Raw genomic sequence first — 16,429 nt, 5'->3', positions numbered from 1 at the left:
CGTAAAACAGAAGGTATTCGTATTTATTCTTCTAGTAGTTCTATTGTTTTTGGCCCAGGTTTACTTAAAATTGTCCGGTAAGTGTTTTAAAGAAATTATTCTTATGCATGCATTAATAAATAATAATTTAAACAATCTGATAACTATTTAATGAATAATATGTAAATTATTAGTTGTTAATTAACTACTATTTATAATGACGCACACACATAATCATGCAGCAATAGTGTTAAGAATATCATAATTTAGTAAATATTTGTTTATTTGTAGCATAGAAACTTATGTTTCATATCGATCATATCTTTTTACATTACGATAACTTAAGTTTAATTTTCTTATATCTAACAGAATTATCACCATTAAATAATATTCGAATAATTTGTCGCATATATATTTTATCACTTTTTGACCATATTAAAAAATTAAAAACATTTATTATTATTTTTATTACCAAAATAATATTTACAAATGATTATTAATCATGGTTAAAATAAAGCACTTGATTCGTGCTCTTGCTTTTTCCGGCAGTCGACGAACTTGTGGTTGTAACTTTAATAAAAAGCGGTTTGTTTCACTTCTAATCGGTAAAAGAGTGTTTCGAGTACGAGCGGTCATCACTCTACGTCCCGTTTTTTGTCTTCCACAATTAGACTGTTGTCGTTCTTTCTCATTTTTTTTTTGTTCTTGCTCATTATTTCCAACAATCGTATTGAAAACAAACTGGTTATGTGAATTCATCTCTTCATTAATAACATCAGCATTATCAATATCCAAAATTTCTTCTGCATTTTTTTCTTGGCCTTCTTGTTCTTCTTCTAAACTCTCATCATGATAATTCTCGTCAATTGTTTCAATTATAACTTCTTCCGTAATGTCATTTTCTAAAAGTGTTTCGTCATCTTCCTTCGTCTCTTTTGTCAGCGTCAACAATTCTTCTAAACTGTGATTAAGTGTTTCAGGTTGTTGTTCGTTTACAATGTTAACGATTCGATTTTGCATTTTACGTTTGCGTCCTCGTTTACGTCTCTGCAATACCACCATTGATTCATCATTATTATTATCTAATTTTTCACGTTTTTGCGGTTTGATATTATTCACATGTGTATTATTCGTTTCAGGTAAATCAATTTTTATTAATAAACCCGGTGGAATACTTTCTAAACTTGATACAGGAATAGGTTTACCTAAATTTGAAATATTACCTGTAAATGGTAGTATAACTTTTTTAACATTCGTCGAATTAACATTAGTTAATGGTGTTATATTATTTGCAATTGTTATCGGTTGTATTTGGTTAGGTTGGATTTGAGTGAATTTCCATAAATCACAATTATTTGATGCCGGTGGCAATGGTAATTTACGTAATACACGGTTATCAATTATCATTTGTGGCGGTGGTTGTAATGATGGGGGTGGTGGTTTTGGAATCGTAATTAACGTAGGTCGTTTAGATTTACCACGTTTTTTAGCTAATGGCATAGGTTTATTCGCGATAAACGGTTTTTTACTAGATACTATGGGTGCCTCTTTTTTTTTTTTACGTTTATCACTATCTGCAAACATACATTCACTGTCTAAATGACTTGTATTTCCATTAATTAATTCACTTCCTGATGCTTGCTTAATTTTTTGATCCATATAATCCCCAGAGTCAATAGGTATTGTTATTTCTTCAAAATCTTTAATAGTGGGTACAGCATCACATGGTCCGACTTTTTGAAATGATTGACCAGATAAAAAATGCTTTGAGCACAATACAAGTTTACGAATTTGATTAGGTGACATTCTCAATAAATCTTCACGACCTAAAAACTGACACCATCTTAAACAACGGCCAATTTCATAAGCAGGAAACGGATGAAATTTGTATTTTTCTACACGGTTCATTGGATCAGATCGAGATCGTCCGCATGCTGCACATGCCTGGCTTTCTAATACTTGTGGTGGTAATGGTTCAAATTTCTTCATTTTCTCACTAATCGGTTTGATTATATCGGCAGGTGGCAATCCGACAACTAATTCATAATCTATCGAATCAGGATTGCGGATCATCGGTACGGCATTATCGATAAGACGATTACGGTAACCCGGCAAAAATTGTGATTTTATAAAATGATGAGAACAAATATAACAATATAAAATTTCTTTCCGTGTCAAACGATAATAAGAATCAATTCCGACAAAATCTAACCATTTGAGACAACGAAATTCTTCACCTGGAAAATGATGAAATGTTGTGCCATCATAATCTGGGTCTGGCGGATCTTTACGATACCTTCCACATAATACACAAGTAATATTATATAAACTTTGTTTAGGATCGTATATAGTCGGTACAGCGGTACAATTTAAACGATCCAAATATTCATTGAGAAAATCTTTTTCTTGAAAGTGTTTAGAACACACCATACGTTGAAGTAATTGTTTTTTTGTTAATTTATAAAGATCTTCACGGCCACAAAATTCAAGCCATTTTTTGCAACGATCATCATAATTTACAGGAAAACCAAAAAACATATATTCTTCTTCTCGGTTATTTGGGTTCATCCGAGACCGCCCACATACTACACATGGATGAGGCATTTTTTAATGTCTCTATGTATACTCCATATTTACGGTGCATCAGTCATGAGTTTTTGAAATCTATTGAAAAGAAAAAAAAAAGTACAAGAATTAGTAAGTATATGTTAGTGAACACATATATATGCATATATTAGATTGATTCGATAAAATCGAGTATTTGAGAAATTACTAAACGACTTGTAAAATTTGCTTATCTGTTTATAAATTTTTCATATAAATCACAAGCGTTTCAAGATTACTATCCAAATTTAGTAATTATTCTCATATTTTTTAGTAAAATTTACTATATTTTTTTCTTTGTGTACTAATTTCTGCTTAAATATATTGATTTTGCAAATTTTGAGCATAAATAAAAACTTTAAAAACACTCGATTATTTAATATTTTTCATTTCTCTAGTTTTCAAAGTTTAATATGAAATATATATATGTTTAGTTCTACATATCTTGGAAAATAGGAATATAATTTTAGAATAAACATTTTTCAGATTACACAATGGCTTCTCTGAGTTCAAAATATAGAGAAGAAAATATTAATGTACATTTGTTATTGCCTAATGAGGTCACTTTATTGAGTCATGATTATCAAAACCAGATCTAAATCATTTGCAGTAGATTTAAATTTAATAAAGTTTTATGAAATTTTATAAAATAATACAGGATCATTTTTTCATCGGAAGTGATACAATGCTGAGAATTTGCAAGCTTACGTTCCAAACGTCTTTCTTAAAGATGTTTTGGAGTTCAAATAATTCGTCATTTAATTTTTGGTTCAGAAAAAAAAATCGGTCTATCAGTTGACCCTGCGGGCCAGCCCCAAAACTTCCCGCTGTTTTCGAGCTCCTTGAGTGGTAATTGACGCGGCTTATAAAGTTTTAGATCTGATTAGATTTTAGAATCGATCCATCGAGCACATTAAAAGTTATCTGAAAAAAAATATTTTCGAAAAAATTTTATTTTTGGAATATCTTCGAACGCACTCGATCGATCAAGCTCAATTTTTCACGGTTTCTAGATATTAACAAGCCGCGTCGAATGACGCCTTAACGATCAAAATCGGTTCATTCGTTCAAAAGTATAAATTGCTCACACGTCTCATCCGACATTGCCATTATAATTATTGTTGTTTACATGTAAGATTTTATTTAATTATTGCGTTAATAATACTTCATTGATTTCTTAGGTGTGAATTGTGTTTGAATCAGGAGATTTCACTGATTAATTTAAGCATATATTTGGATTTTGTAGCGCTGGGAAAATAGTTGCGCATTTCATTTATGTGCTTATGATTATTTTGAATTGGTTGGCGCATGCGCGTCAACGCAACAGTTGGCATCCGTAAATTTAGTCATTATAAATAAATTTACTAGTTTTATGAATAAATCATTGATTGATTTATCGGTAAATAATATTAAGAATTAATTATGGAAAATACAATTGGTCATTTAGCGTCAGGAACTTGATAAATTACACGGCCATAGTTATGTAGTACGTTGGTGGTACTGTAAAGAAATAACATGCGACGGTTGTATATCTCTATTGGTCAAAGTGAGATATACGACAAAATGGCGTCGGCCTAGGTGCCGGCGTGAGATTCACGTGCTGTCATGGTCAGACGTGGGAAAGTCTCTGTAAGAGTAGCGTGTGTGCTCTGTTACATTAAAATAATTATAAATTTGTCGCCATTTGGTATTTTGTGTAGATAATATAAATCCATTGGCATTATTTGAGCATTTTGATAAATCGCATAAAGGGAAAATACATTAACCGTATTAGCGTGCAACCAAGGGAGTTGAATAATACGTAAACTGTAAGTACTTTTTTGGCTAATACATTGGCGTGTAATTTGGTTCCCGAGTTGGTGATCATTTGTATATGGCATAAGCGTGAGAGAGATAGTGAATTCTGAGTATTAATAATTTGTCATAAGCATATGATGGAATGCGTAAATATTATACTCAGTAAATACGAATACAATCAGTGAAAATATTCAGTACTATTTCACCAAATATTGAGTGTGATAAATGTTTGGTTATTTTTCATTATCATTTATTATTAATTTGAGTTATTATTTTTATAATTAATTTATGGTGCGTATTATTATTTTATTATTTTAATTATCACGTGAGAGTGATACAAAGGTATAAATATCACTCATAATTATTGTATCCAAGAGTGCTCTTTATCTGTATTATTTGAGGATAAGATAATATTATTTTGTGAATACCGTAAAATTCACCATTGGAAATTATTGGGAATTTTACTGGAAATATTTCAAATTCTTATATGAGATTATTTTATTTAATATTTTCTATTCACTTGCGAGTGATATAATAATTTACAATTATCGAAGTATTATTCTGAGATTGTTCTCCGTGAATTATATTCAGTTTGTTTATGTTCACGTGTGAGTGAGACTATTAATTATTAATAGTTATATGTTTTTACAATACATTTAGTGTTTATGCAATATTATTATTTGAATTATAATTTTATATGCGCATACTATTATTATCATTTTTTGTAAGTGATTCCTATTATTCTCGATATTATTTATGTGAGTATGCGACATATATTTGACTGATGATTTATTAATTAAATTGATAATTAAATGCAAATGGTCAGCAACCCGGTAGTATTTAATATTTATTATTTTAATTACTGCTATCTTTTTCTTGCTATCCTCATTCCTAAAATCTGAAATCGCTATCCTGTTATTTATTTTATTTTCATTTTCGTTTTTCTCCGTTGTGTTATTTTTCGAGTTAATTTTGTTCGTGGGGCACACGAACTGGCGCCCAACTAGGTTGTCTAACCCAGCCTGAGCAGAGCAGCTAGTCCAGGGAGATTCAGGATATCTCCAGGTGGGACATTTGTTTTTTTGGTTTTATTTTATTTTTCAGTTTTTCAATCAACGGAGAGCCATAACGGCTATTGAGCGCCAACCACACTCCGCCGTGGGACGCGTAAAATAGAAGAGAACGTTGTAAGTTATAATATAATGTTAAGTTTAATAACTTTCTTATCTATTGGAGAAACGTTTGACTTTAATTTATTATTGTTGTAACAGTGCGGTTTTGATTTTCAACTTGAATATCGAGCGCGAAAATTTAAATGATTTAACGGCCATCTGTTATCATAATTGTATCTTATTTGACACTCTGCAACCACCTAGGACCCTGTCAGCGGCTTCTTAGATCGAATTCTACTTGAATTTAGATGACTGTAGGGTAGTTCCACGTCGCTAAAATATACCTATAAAGGGCCAGCAAGCACTTGCTCGGACTTAGGCCCTGGCTACCACCTACAGTGGACCATTAGGGTAGTGGACTGATAGCGCTTGGCGAGGTCCCTACTCTACAACCAGAGCTCAGTACAATTTACATGAGCCGACCTAACGATAAATCTAGTCATATTTAGTCATTTAGTCCCAGTGATTACTTCGTTTTAATTTATTGTGTCTATACTTGAGTTTGGTCGCCCGGCATTAATAACTGCGGTGACAACTTAAAATCAATTAAGTGAATCGTGTCGATAAAATTTGAGAGTGCTGGTGGTCACTTCCTGGATTTCACACCACCAAAGATTAGGTCCAGGTTGCTGCTGCCACGTTAGCTGCTCAGTCACGTTTATTCTACATCGAGGGTCAACTTCAAGTGCTGTTCTAGCCCAGGTTTTCTACCGAGGTCTACTAAAGGTTCTCTCTTTTGGTATGGCATGCAACGTATCACCAAAGGTACCGTAAGTGGGATTCATCTTTCCCAATTAAAATTATACTCGGTCTCCTCCCGAGATTATTTTCTTCCGCTAACAATATAGTAAAAAAAAATTTTTCAAAAAAATTTAAATAATCCATTTGTTTATAAAAAATTTATGAACAAATGGCATGAAAAAATTTGAAAAGTAATCATATAATGCCTAACAAGAATATGAAATCAGTTATAGCTTAAAATTGAAAAAAAAATTATTTAACATACATTATTTTAATTTTTAATATTTATAATAAGTTCAAAAATTAATAATTAATGAAATAAAAATATTTCATAATCTTTCATAATGTCATCTTGTTGAGTACGTTTATAAAAAGGGCTCCAAGAGAAGAAAATTTTATGACAACACAAACCCAAAAAAAAAAATGTTGATTAAGAATTGAATAACTTTTTTAAAAATGGTGATACAACTTTTATTACCGCGGAATCTTATTCTTTGAAGTGTCTAAATGACAACAGAATTTTTTAGTTAATATTTAATTGCATAAAAAATTATTTAAAAACTACGCTCACCAGAGTGGCGGCGCGCGCATGCTGAAACTGCCGTGCAAAAGCCGATCTTCAACGTTAAATTAAAATTATAAATATTAGAGCTGCGATTCGGGGAGTAGAGAACTTTTTTACTAAAATTTTCTGCTCTTTCAGAAACTTTTTTTAATATTTGAGCTATCACTCATACTTATTAAAATTTTACCAAAAAGCCCGACGGCTAATTTTTTTAAAGGTTTTTTATTAATAACAATTGTAATTTTGTTTTCCAGAAAAAATCCAAAAAACATCTTTTTTTTGACGCTATCCTGAATCGTTTGAACCATCAACCATATTTTTAGGAGACTCGTAACTATTTTTCGCAGGAAATCAACTTCTCGCCTAGACTAAAATAAAATAAAAATACAATATTGGATATTTTCGTTGATTTATTTATTTTTCATTTGATATGGCATTAATTTTTTTTCTTAGACTGGTAAGCCTTTTTTGTGCCTATTTAGACAGTCGATCTGAAGTAAACTCCAATCGTGCGTCGGAAGTGATACACACACTTTTTTTTTTTCTACATTTTTTTTCTACATTTTTTTTCATCTTTGCATTAGCCTAAAGGGTTGTTTTTGGGCTATGGTGTTTTTTTTTCTGCAGGGTAATAGATAGGGTGTGTTGGGACCATAGCGGAGTCAAACCGAGATTGTAAATAATTTCAATTTCAATTAAGTTCAATTTTTCCAACGCAATTTTTTATCAGGACCGTAATTTTCTTGAGAAGGGGGTATTGTAACGAATGTGAAACTGATCTTTAAAATATTTGAATAACTAGAAAACAAATGCCTTCTTCTGTTGTTTTATAGATGCGCGATTAAAGTCAGTTAGTCTTAAGTTAACAGCATAACAGCATACATCTGTATATAAATAAACTACATCTCTCTTGCCTTTTTTTTACTGCTGTAAATTGTGGTGTTGTTATTCCCAATCTAAGTGTGTCATTGTAATAAAAGTGATATTAATTTATAAATTATCAATTACTACAGTATTTATGTATTTATGAATTAATCACCGACCAACTATGATCTCGCTTGAAAATAGAATTAGAATTTAGTGCTGTTTAAAACACGATACACGAAGAAAAGTGAGATTTTAGAATACACAAAATAACATTATAAAATATATCAAATTTTACAATGCTTCTATACCTAACTTCAAACAGGCCACTTCTTTTTTTTAAATTAAGATAATCTTGTAATAGAATGCTTTTCAGTTTGTTAAATCTGATCACCCCTTTAATTGTTGTTAATTAATAAGGGCGCCACTGAAAGACAACAGAATTTTATTAATTTAATTTCAATTCAAATTTATTAATATTTAAAATTTTATAATTTTTTTTTTTGCACGTAAAAATTTCGTTTCCTGGAATTTTATCCTTTAATAGCTAATCAGTCCCGTAGACTTTATTTCTTTAGTATTAACGTGTCTCCTGTTTTGTTAGCAACTAGTAAGCCTCGGGAACTTTCTATTTAGGACAACTTTCTGAATCTTCTGGATCTTTTTTATTTAAATGAGTCCTCTCGACTTTTACTTTCGAAATGGAGTCCCCTGGATTTGACTCACAAACATACATTTTATAAAAACACTAGTGCTGCTTCCAGTAGTTGATGGAGAGATAAAATGAAGAAAAAAAATAAGATCAGTAAAAATAAAAGTGGCATCTAATTTTTTCGTGAATAATAACTTTTTACGTTTTTTATTGATTACAATTAAACAAAAAGAATTCAGATAGTGATTTTCGAAAGAGTTCTCATGATAAAAAATTAAGTTGATCAGTCGTGTTCTTCGAAAGATATCGCATTTAGACGAGTCCGAATACCACAATTGACGCATAGGGGGTTTCGGTCTAAATCCCTTTTTTTTTTTTTTTTTTAATTAATCTCATTATGAGTCAAATAAACATTATATTGAAAAATATTTCGTGATAAATTACCTTTAAAATGGTAAATAGTTTTAATAACTTTGGTGTACGATAACGAAGGTAGAAAGGATTTAAAGTCAGTGAAAGTCAGTTCAAATAAATTTAAGTTCAAAAACGAAAAGAATGGTGTATCAATTCTGTATGTAAGAATATTCTATAGTCTCAACTAAGCCTAAAATATTTTATTGTTGCTACTGTTCAATGGTACTAATTTATAGCAAAAATGCGGAAAATCCAAAGTACACCGAGAGAAATGAGGATCAAAAGTGTACCTACCAATTTATATTGTCAATCAAACGACTCTAAAGTTAGCAGACAGCTGACAAATAAAATATTTGACCAAGCATATCTTGGTTATATGTCATGATATTGAAAATTAAAAAATGGAAAATGGCGCGTTATTTGAAACCGTCAATATCCATGAAAAAAAATTTTTTTTTTTAACACACTTGACCAGCAATTTAAAAAATAAAAATTAATGAAGGTCTCACGACTTCAAATTTTGATCAAATTCAATGAAATTAACACATTATGATTAGCTAGTTACAATCTAAGGGCCCATTTCACAATTTTAAAAATTTTTAGCTTAGAATCTTTAGAACGTTATAACTTGTGAAATAATCATCTAATCTGATTAAAAAAAAAAAACTCAAATTATTCATTTTTAAATTCTCTAAAGCCCCATTTTTATTTTTTTTTATTTTCACTTTTAATTCACTGTTATTAATAATGATAACTTTTTTTTAATTTCAAAACGAACATATCAAGGTAATTATATAGAAGTGGGGCTGCCTACGTTTTTCAGTTTAAAAAAAAAAGTATTTGAGATACAGACTTCGTTTTGGTGCCATTTTTTTCAGCTTTTCGGCGGATTTATGAGAGCGTATTGACATTTATCCAAAAAACTTAGATAACATATTTTTTTTCACTTTTTTATTGAAAATTTTGTAGTTTTTTTAGTTTTTCAATGGTATTCCATCCAAAACTATTTTCTGGGTTATCATATTTTTTTTCGTAAAGTACATTAAAAACTGAAGAAAATGGCGCCAAGACCATTTCGATATCTTAATTTGGACGGATTTTAGAAAACAAAAAATGAGCTTTTTTTTTTACTTTTTACATAAATTAGGTCTGAATTTTTTTTTTTTTTTTTTTTTTTTTTTTTTTTTTTATTATTATTTTTTTTTTTTCTGTATTATGATAATTTTTTTTCTTTTTTTTTAAATATGAAGATTGAAAAAAATTTTTATTTTTCACTTTATTTTTTTTTACCACTAATTTTTTTAAAATTCTTATATTTTCACATATACAAATGTATATTAAGTCTAATTTTTTTTTTCTTTACTTTTTTAACTTCCCGTTAAGAAAATTGCAAATTTTCAAAAATTCGGGAAGTTATTGGTTTCAGTCTGATTTTCGAAAATCGAATTTCTAAGAGATCTTGACGTTTTGAGGTTTTATGGAGCTATCCTGACGAATTTCAGCTCGAAATGAGGGGGAAGTTTCGGGGCTGGCCCGCAGGGTCAACCGACAGACTGATTTTTATAATATACTGTATCTATCACTTTTTTTTTTTTGTTTAATTTCAGTATTTTTACATATATTAGATCTAAAATATATATATATATTTTTTCTATATTATGAGAATTTTTTTTCTATTTTTTAGATATGAAAATTGAAAAATCATTTTTTTTTTATTTTTTATTCTTATATTTTCACATATACATATGTGTACTAGGTCTAATTTTTTTCCTTTACTTTTTTTTATTGTGCAATATCTATCAATGATAAAATAGAGTTTTGTCTTATTGATTGGCGTTAGTTGTTATATTTCAAAATAAGAATTTATAAATATATATAAACATATATATTTTTTATAAAATGATAATTATTAGGTGTACAAAAAAGTTCTACCCGTTTTTCAAAGATGGAGTTATCTAACAGCTATTTATAGGTTAGCTATGAATACGTATATGTACATGCACAGCTGTTTGTACTCTTTAAATTCATCAAACTTTTAATATATTAATCTTCGATATATATATTTTTTTATTAAGTTAAAAATGGAAGTAAGTAATGAGCATATCCGCCATTGTCTTTTATATGAATTTCATCAAGGAAAAAGTGCTGCTGAAGCTCAAAGAATAATCTGTGCAACTTATGGTGACAGTGTTATTGATGACAGTACTTGTCGAAGATGGTTTCGGAAATTCACAAACGGAGATTTTAATTTAAATGATAAACCACGCTCTGGAAGACCTTCAACAATCAGTGACGAGGAATTGGAAGAATTACTGAATCAAGATTCTGCACAAACACAACAAGAACTTGCGAAAAAGTTAAACGTTACTCAACAAGCTATTTCTGAAAGATTACATGCTTTAGGTAAGATTCAAAAAGAAGGAAAATGGGTACCTCATGAATTAACTCCAGAACAACGAGAGAGACGAGTTGACACCTGCCTGTCGTTGCTTTCACGACATAAAAAAAAAAGTTTTTTGTGGAAACTTGTAACAGGGGACGAAAAGTGGGTTTACTATGAGAATCCTAAACGTCGAAAACATTGGGTAGACCCAGGACAACCAACGACATCAACACCAAAACGTCATGTTTTTGGGAAAAAAATATTGCTTTGTATTTGGTGGGATGAGTGGGGTGTGCTATATTATGAGTTACTCAAACCAGGAGAAACCGTTACTGGAGAGCGCTACAGTTGTCAATTAAAAAAATTAGCAGATGAAATCAACAGTAAAAGACGATTTGCGGGACAAAAACCTCGACCAGTGATACTGCAGCATGATAACGCCAGGCCTCATAGAAGTTCAATCGTCCACCACACTATAAATGATTTACAGTGGGAAGTTTTACCGCACCCGGCGTATTCACCAGACCTTGCACCGTGTGATTTTCACCTATTCCGTTCATTGCAAAATTACTTGGCTGACAAACACTTACAAAATGAAAACGAAATGCAAAAAACAATAGATGATTTCATTTCGACAAAAGATCAAGCCTTTTATCGCCGTGGGATCCATCAGTTGCCTGAGCGTTGGCAAAGGGTAGTAGATGCTGATGGTGGTTATTTTGATTAAAATTTGTATTTTATTTAAAATTTTTAAATATATTTTTTTTTGACAAAAAACGGGTAGAACTTTTTTGTACACCTAATAATTATCGCCATTGGATTGTTTAAAATTATTTATTGGTTTTTCGTGACTAATTATCATTTGTGTGTATTATTTTTATTTGTTCTATAAATAAATCTTAAATATCATTGTTATAAATTTTAAATTTGAAATAAAATGAGTTGTAGAAATTGTAGTTTGAATCTAAGTGAAGCTATTATATTATTCAATAATAAAGATGATACGATAAAATATTTGATGGACCATAACGCAATCGAAACTACAGTTATTTGTAAAAATTGTAATAATATATGCAAATTAGATACGAAAAGTATGAAGTCGCGTTGTCAAAAAAAACGATATATACGGAAAATAAGAAAAGGAAAACGAAAATTTGTAATTTCAAACAATCATTAAGAACGGGATCATGGTTCCAAAATGCACATTTATCCATTGAAAAATGTTGTTCGTTTACTACGCAATATTTGTTACTTAATCCACCTCACCAACAATACTTGATTACCGAATTTAAAATATCTCCAAACACATGTAGTGATTGGAGTGCTTTTATAAGGGAAGTATTAGAATATTGGCTTGAAAAAAATTCGAATCCTAAGATTGGTGGTCGCAATAAAATCATTGAAATTGATGAGGCTAAATTTGGTGTTAGAAAATATAATAAAGGGCGAATTATTGATGGACAATGGCTATTTGGTGGTTTCGAAAGAGATTTTAAAAATTTTTTCATTGAACCCGTACAAAATCGAACCAAAGAAACATTATTGGAAGTGATAAAAAAACGAGTACGTCGCGGATCAATTGTTTATTCTGATTGTTCAAAGCTTACAATTGCTTAGAAGACGAAGGTAATAAAGTAAAATAAAAAATAAATAAAAATAGTATTTCGATTACTTTAAAATATCATAACGATGTATTGTTATTAAAAATATTTTAGGATATCGACATTTATCTGTAAATCACTCAGTGAATTTTGTTGACCCTGAAACTGGTGCACATACCCAAAATATCGAAAGAACTTGGCGTAATGCACGGGCAAATATTCCGAAGTATGGACGATCTGAGGAAAACATGGAGAGATATATTGCCGATTTTATATTTTGAAATCGATTTACAGACCACACATTACGTCTGCATAATTTTTTTGCAATATTAAGTGAATTTTTCAAAGATCACATTGAAGTTTGAATTTCAATTCAGTAAAAACAATAATTTAAGATATTTTAAGTTTTATAAATGAAACAAAGTTTAGTAAAACAAACTAATCAAAAACTATTAGTGAAAAAATGTTTTTTTTTAATGGAATTTGCCCCCATTACCCTCAAAATAAAAGTAAAAAAAAAAATTAGTTATTGATATGTTAAAAAAAAATTGAAAAAAAATTTTGATCATAACAGAAATTTAAAATAAAAGTGGAAAAAAAAAATTGCTCACATTACTGTTAAAATAAAAGCAGAAAACAAAAAAAAAATTTTTTTCATACAGTAATTTTAAAAAAAATTAAAAAAAAAAAATCAGACCTAATTTATGTAAAATGTAAAAAAAAAGCTCATTTTGGATGTTTTCTAAAATCCGTTCAAATTAAGATATCGAAATGATCTTGGCGCCATTTTCTTCAGTTTTTTTAAGTACTTTACGAAAAAAAATGATAATAACCCAGAAAATAGTTTTGAGTGAAAAATCATTGAAAAACTAAACAAACTACAAAATTTGAGATATAAAAGTGAAAAAAGAAATAGGTAACTCAATTTATCGACCAATTGTCAACGAAGATTAACAAATCCGCCGAAAAGCTGAAAAAAATGGCACCAAAACGAAGTCCGTATCCCAAATACTTATTTTTTTATCGCAAAAAACGTAGGCAGCCCCACTTCTATATAATTACCCATTTTTTTTATTCCTTAGCTTTAATTTGTAAATAGAAAAAAAAAAAAAAAAAAAAAAAAAAAAAAAAAATTTCAAAAAAATTTGAAAATTGAATATCTCGGTCAAAATGATTAAAATTTATAAAATAAAAAACTTAATACAATTTATATTTATATTTAGAATTTATAAATATGGAGTTTTTTATTTTATAAATTTTAATCATTTTGACCGAGATATTCAATTTTCAAATTTTTTTGCGATTTGTTTTTTTTTTTTTTTTTTTTTTTTTTTTCTATTTACAAATTAAAGCTGAGGAATAAAAGAAATGGATACTTAGATTTTTTAAAACTGCAAATTTTTTTTTTTTTATTTTACAATTTGGATCAATTTTCAAATGAATATGCTTATTTTCATTGTCTTTTAAATTTATTTTAGTCGCTAATTCGTGAATATAGCTTAAAAGTGAAAAAAAAAAAAAAAAAAATTGAACATTTACATTTTTCAAATATATAAAGGCCCTATTTGTTATTTTGTGAATTTTATTTGTTTCGAATTTGATATGTTCGTTTTGAAATTAAAAAAAAGTTATTATTATTAATAACAGTGAATTAAAAGTGAAAATAAAAAAAAATAAAAATGGGGCTTTAGAGAATTTAAAAATGAATAATTTGAGTTTTTTTTTTTAATCAGATTAGATGATTATTTCACAAGTTATAACGTTCTAAAGATTCTAAGCTAAAAATTTTTAAAATTGTGAAATGGGCCCTTAGATTGTAAGTAGCTAATCATAATGGGTTAATTTCATTGAATTTGATCAAAATTTGAAGTCGTGAGACCTTCATTAATTTTTATTTTTTAAATTGCTGGTCAAGTGTGTTAAAAAAAAAATTTTTTTTCATGGATATTGACGGTTTCAAATAACGCGCCATTTTCCATTTTTAAATTTTCAATATCATGACATATAACCAAGATATGCTTGGTCAAATATTTTATTTGTCAGCTGTCTGCTAACTTTATAGTCATCAATCAATCTTGAAGCAGGCCAATGATTTTTTCGACAATTGTTACGTTATTAAAAATTTTTTTAGCGGTTGAACTTCCCTATCCACGTGAAGCGATTTTTTAATTTACAAAATTTATAATTTAATTTACGAAAAATTGCCCAAGATTATTAAAAATAGATTAAGTTGTAAAAAAAAAAACAAAAAATGTATGTTATTTTAATAAAAATCAGAATATTTAGTGTGTTTTCAAGCTTTCAAGCTTTTTTTTTTAAATATGCGTTTTTTGTTACTGATGTCTAAGGTACAAAAAAAAACTGAAATAGAAACTCTAGACAGTCAGCACAATTATAAAAATTGTTAGGTATCTTATCCTCATTTCTCTCAATGAAGCCTGTCAGAAGCTTAATATTTTGGCATAAAATACTTTATTTATCCAGCTAGATTTCTCAAAAATATGCTTTTTCCAAAAAGAATTTTTCCTTTCTTTCATTTTCAGACAACTCTATTTCTTAATCAAAATTTTCTTTCGAAAATTTCAAATGTCAAGCCAATAAAATTTAAAATAACTCTACTGTAAGGAAAAAACAGCTCTTGTAGTAAGATAGGCTATTCAAAACTTTCACATGAATAAAATGGTTAATTTTTTCAGTAATTTAAAGAAAACTTTATAAACATTATTAATCGAGATAAAATGTTATGATTAATAGTGAATCAATTCTACCGGATAACAAAAAACAAACAATAAAACTATGAAAATTCAGACTAACAGATTTCATAATCCAGAAAGCATTTCATTTTATTTGATTGTCAAGCAACTTTAATTTTTATTTATTCATTTTAATCGTCAGTCCTTTTGTAGATGATTTAGATCATTTACTTCTTTCTAAATATTTGTTATGTGCAGTATAAATAAAAATTTTACTTACTTTACTAAAGTACTTTAAATTTTAGTTAATATGATGATTCAATGGAGAATAAATTACTGCAGTCAATTTATGAATGAACAATAATCATTATTTAATAATTTTTGTTAATTAGAGAAATTCTTATTTACTGCAATGGTTGAATTAAAATATAAAATATTTTTCGTTCGTAGACAATAGAAAATAACAATTTTTTGTTAGGTTATGTTTTACGAAAAAAACGAGAGTTGATATAATGGCAGTGTGACAACTTTACTCAGGATTTCTTTACTCGAGAGCCATCTGTACTCAAAAGCAGTTCTTAAAACACCAGTTTTGTTTTAAAACTGTACCCAATTCTCTTTTTATTCGCCCTGATAACACGAGTTGATCGTGAAAAAGTTGGTCATTCATCAGTTTCCGACCAACTTGACGACAAGTTATCGACAACTTCAGCTTTTACAACTTTTGGCTACAAGTTACCGCCAACTTTCTCAAAAAGTTGGCGCCAGTATGGAGCCTCAACTGGAATGCAAGTTTCTGAGGAAATTCAAAGGAAACTTACCGTCAACTTATGATTGCCAACTTTTGCAAGCAACTTTTGCCACCAACTTTCTCAGAAAGTGTCCATCAACTTTTTGGATTTCCAACTTTTGCCACCAACTTTCTCAGAAAATATCTATCAACTATTGGAGGTACCAACTGTTG

At 29.0% G+C, this 16,429-nt stretch overlaps 1 protein-coding gene across 1 annotated transcript; it reads right to left on the bottom strand.

Moving 5' to 3' along the window:
- Positions 1 to 427: 427 nt before the first annotated feature.
- LOC103569171 (uncharacterized) lies at positions 428 to 16,110 on the bottom strand. The gene is made up of 2 exons (XM_014443577.2): positions 15,746 to 16,110; positions 428 to 2,643 (listed from the first exon to the last, which is right to left on the bottom strand). Exon 2 carries the CDS (start codon positions 2,581 to 2,583, stop codon positions 463 to 465), a length of 2,121 nt encoding a protein of 706 aa, XP_014299063.1. The 5' UTR covers positions 2,584 to 2,643; positions 15,746 to 16,110; the 3' UTR covers positions 428 to 462.
- Between the last annotated feature and the right edge of the window lie 319 nt (positions 16,111 to 16,429).

Source organism: Microplitis demolitor, chromosome 10 (genome assembly GCF_026212275.2).
Source record: "Microplitis demolitor isolate Queensland-Clemson2020A chromosome 10, iyMicDemo2.1a, whole genome shotgun sequence".
Classification (NCBI taxonomy): Eukaryota; Metazoa; Arthropoda; class Insecta; order Hymenoptera; family Braconidae; genus Microplitis; species Microplitis demolitor.
The sequence above is the reverse complement of the archived record's forward strand: the minus strand, read 5'-3'. Positions and strand labels throughout refer to the sequence as shown.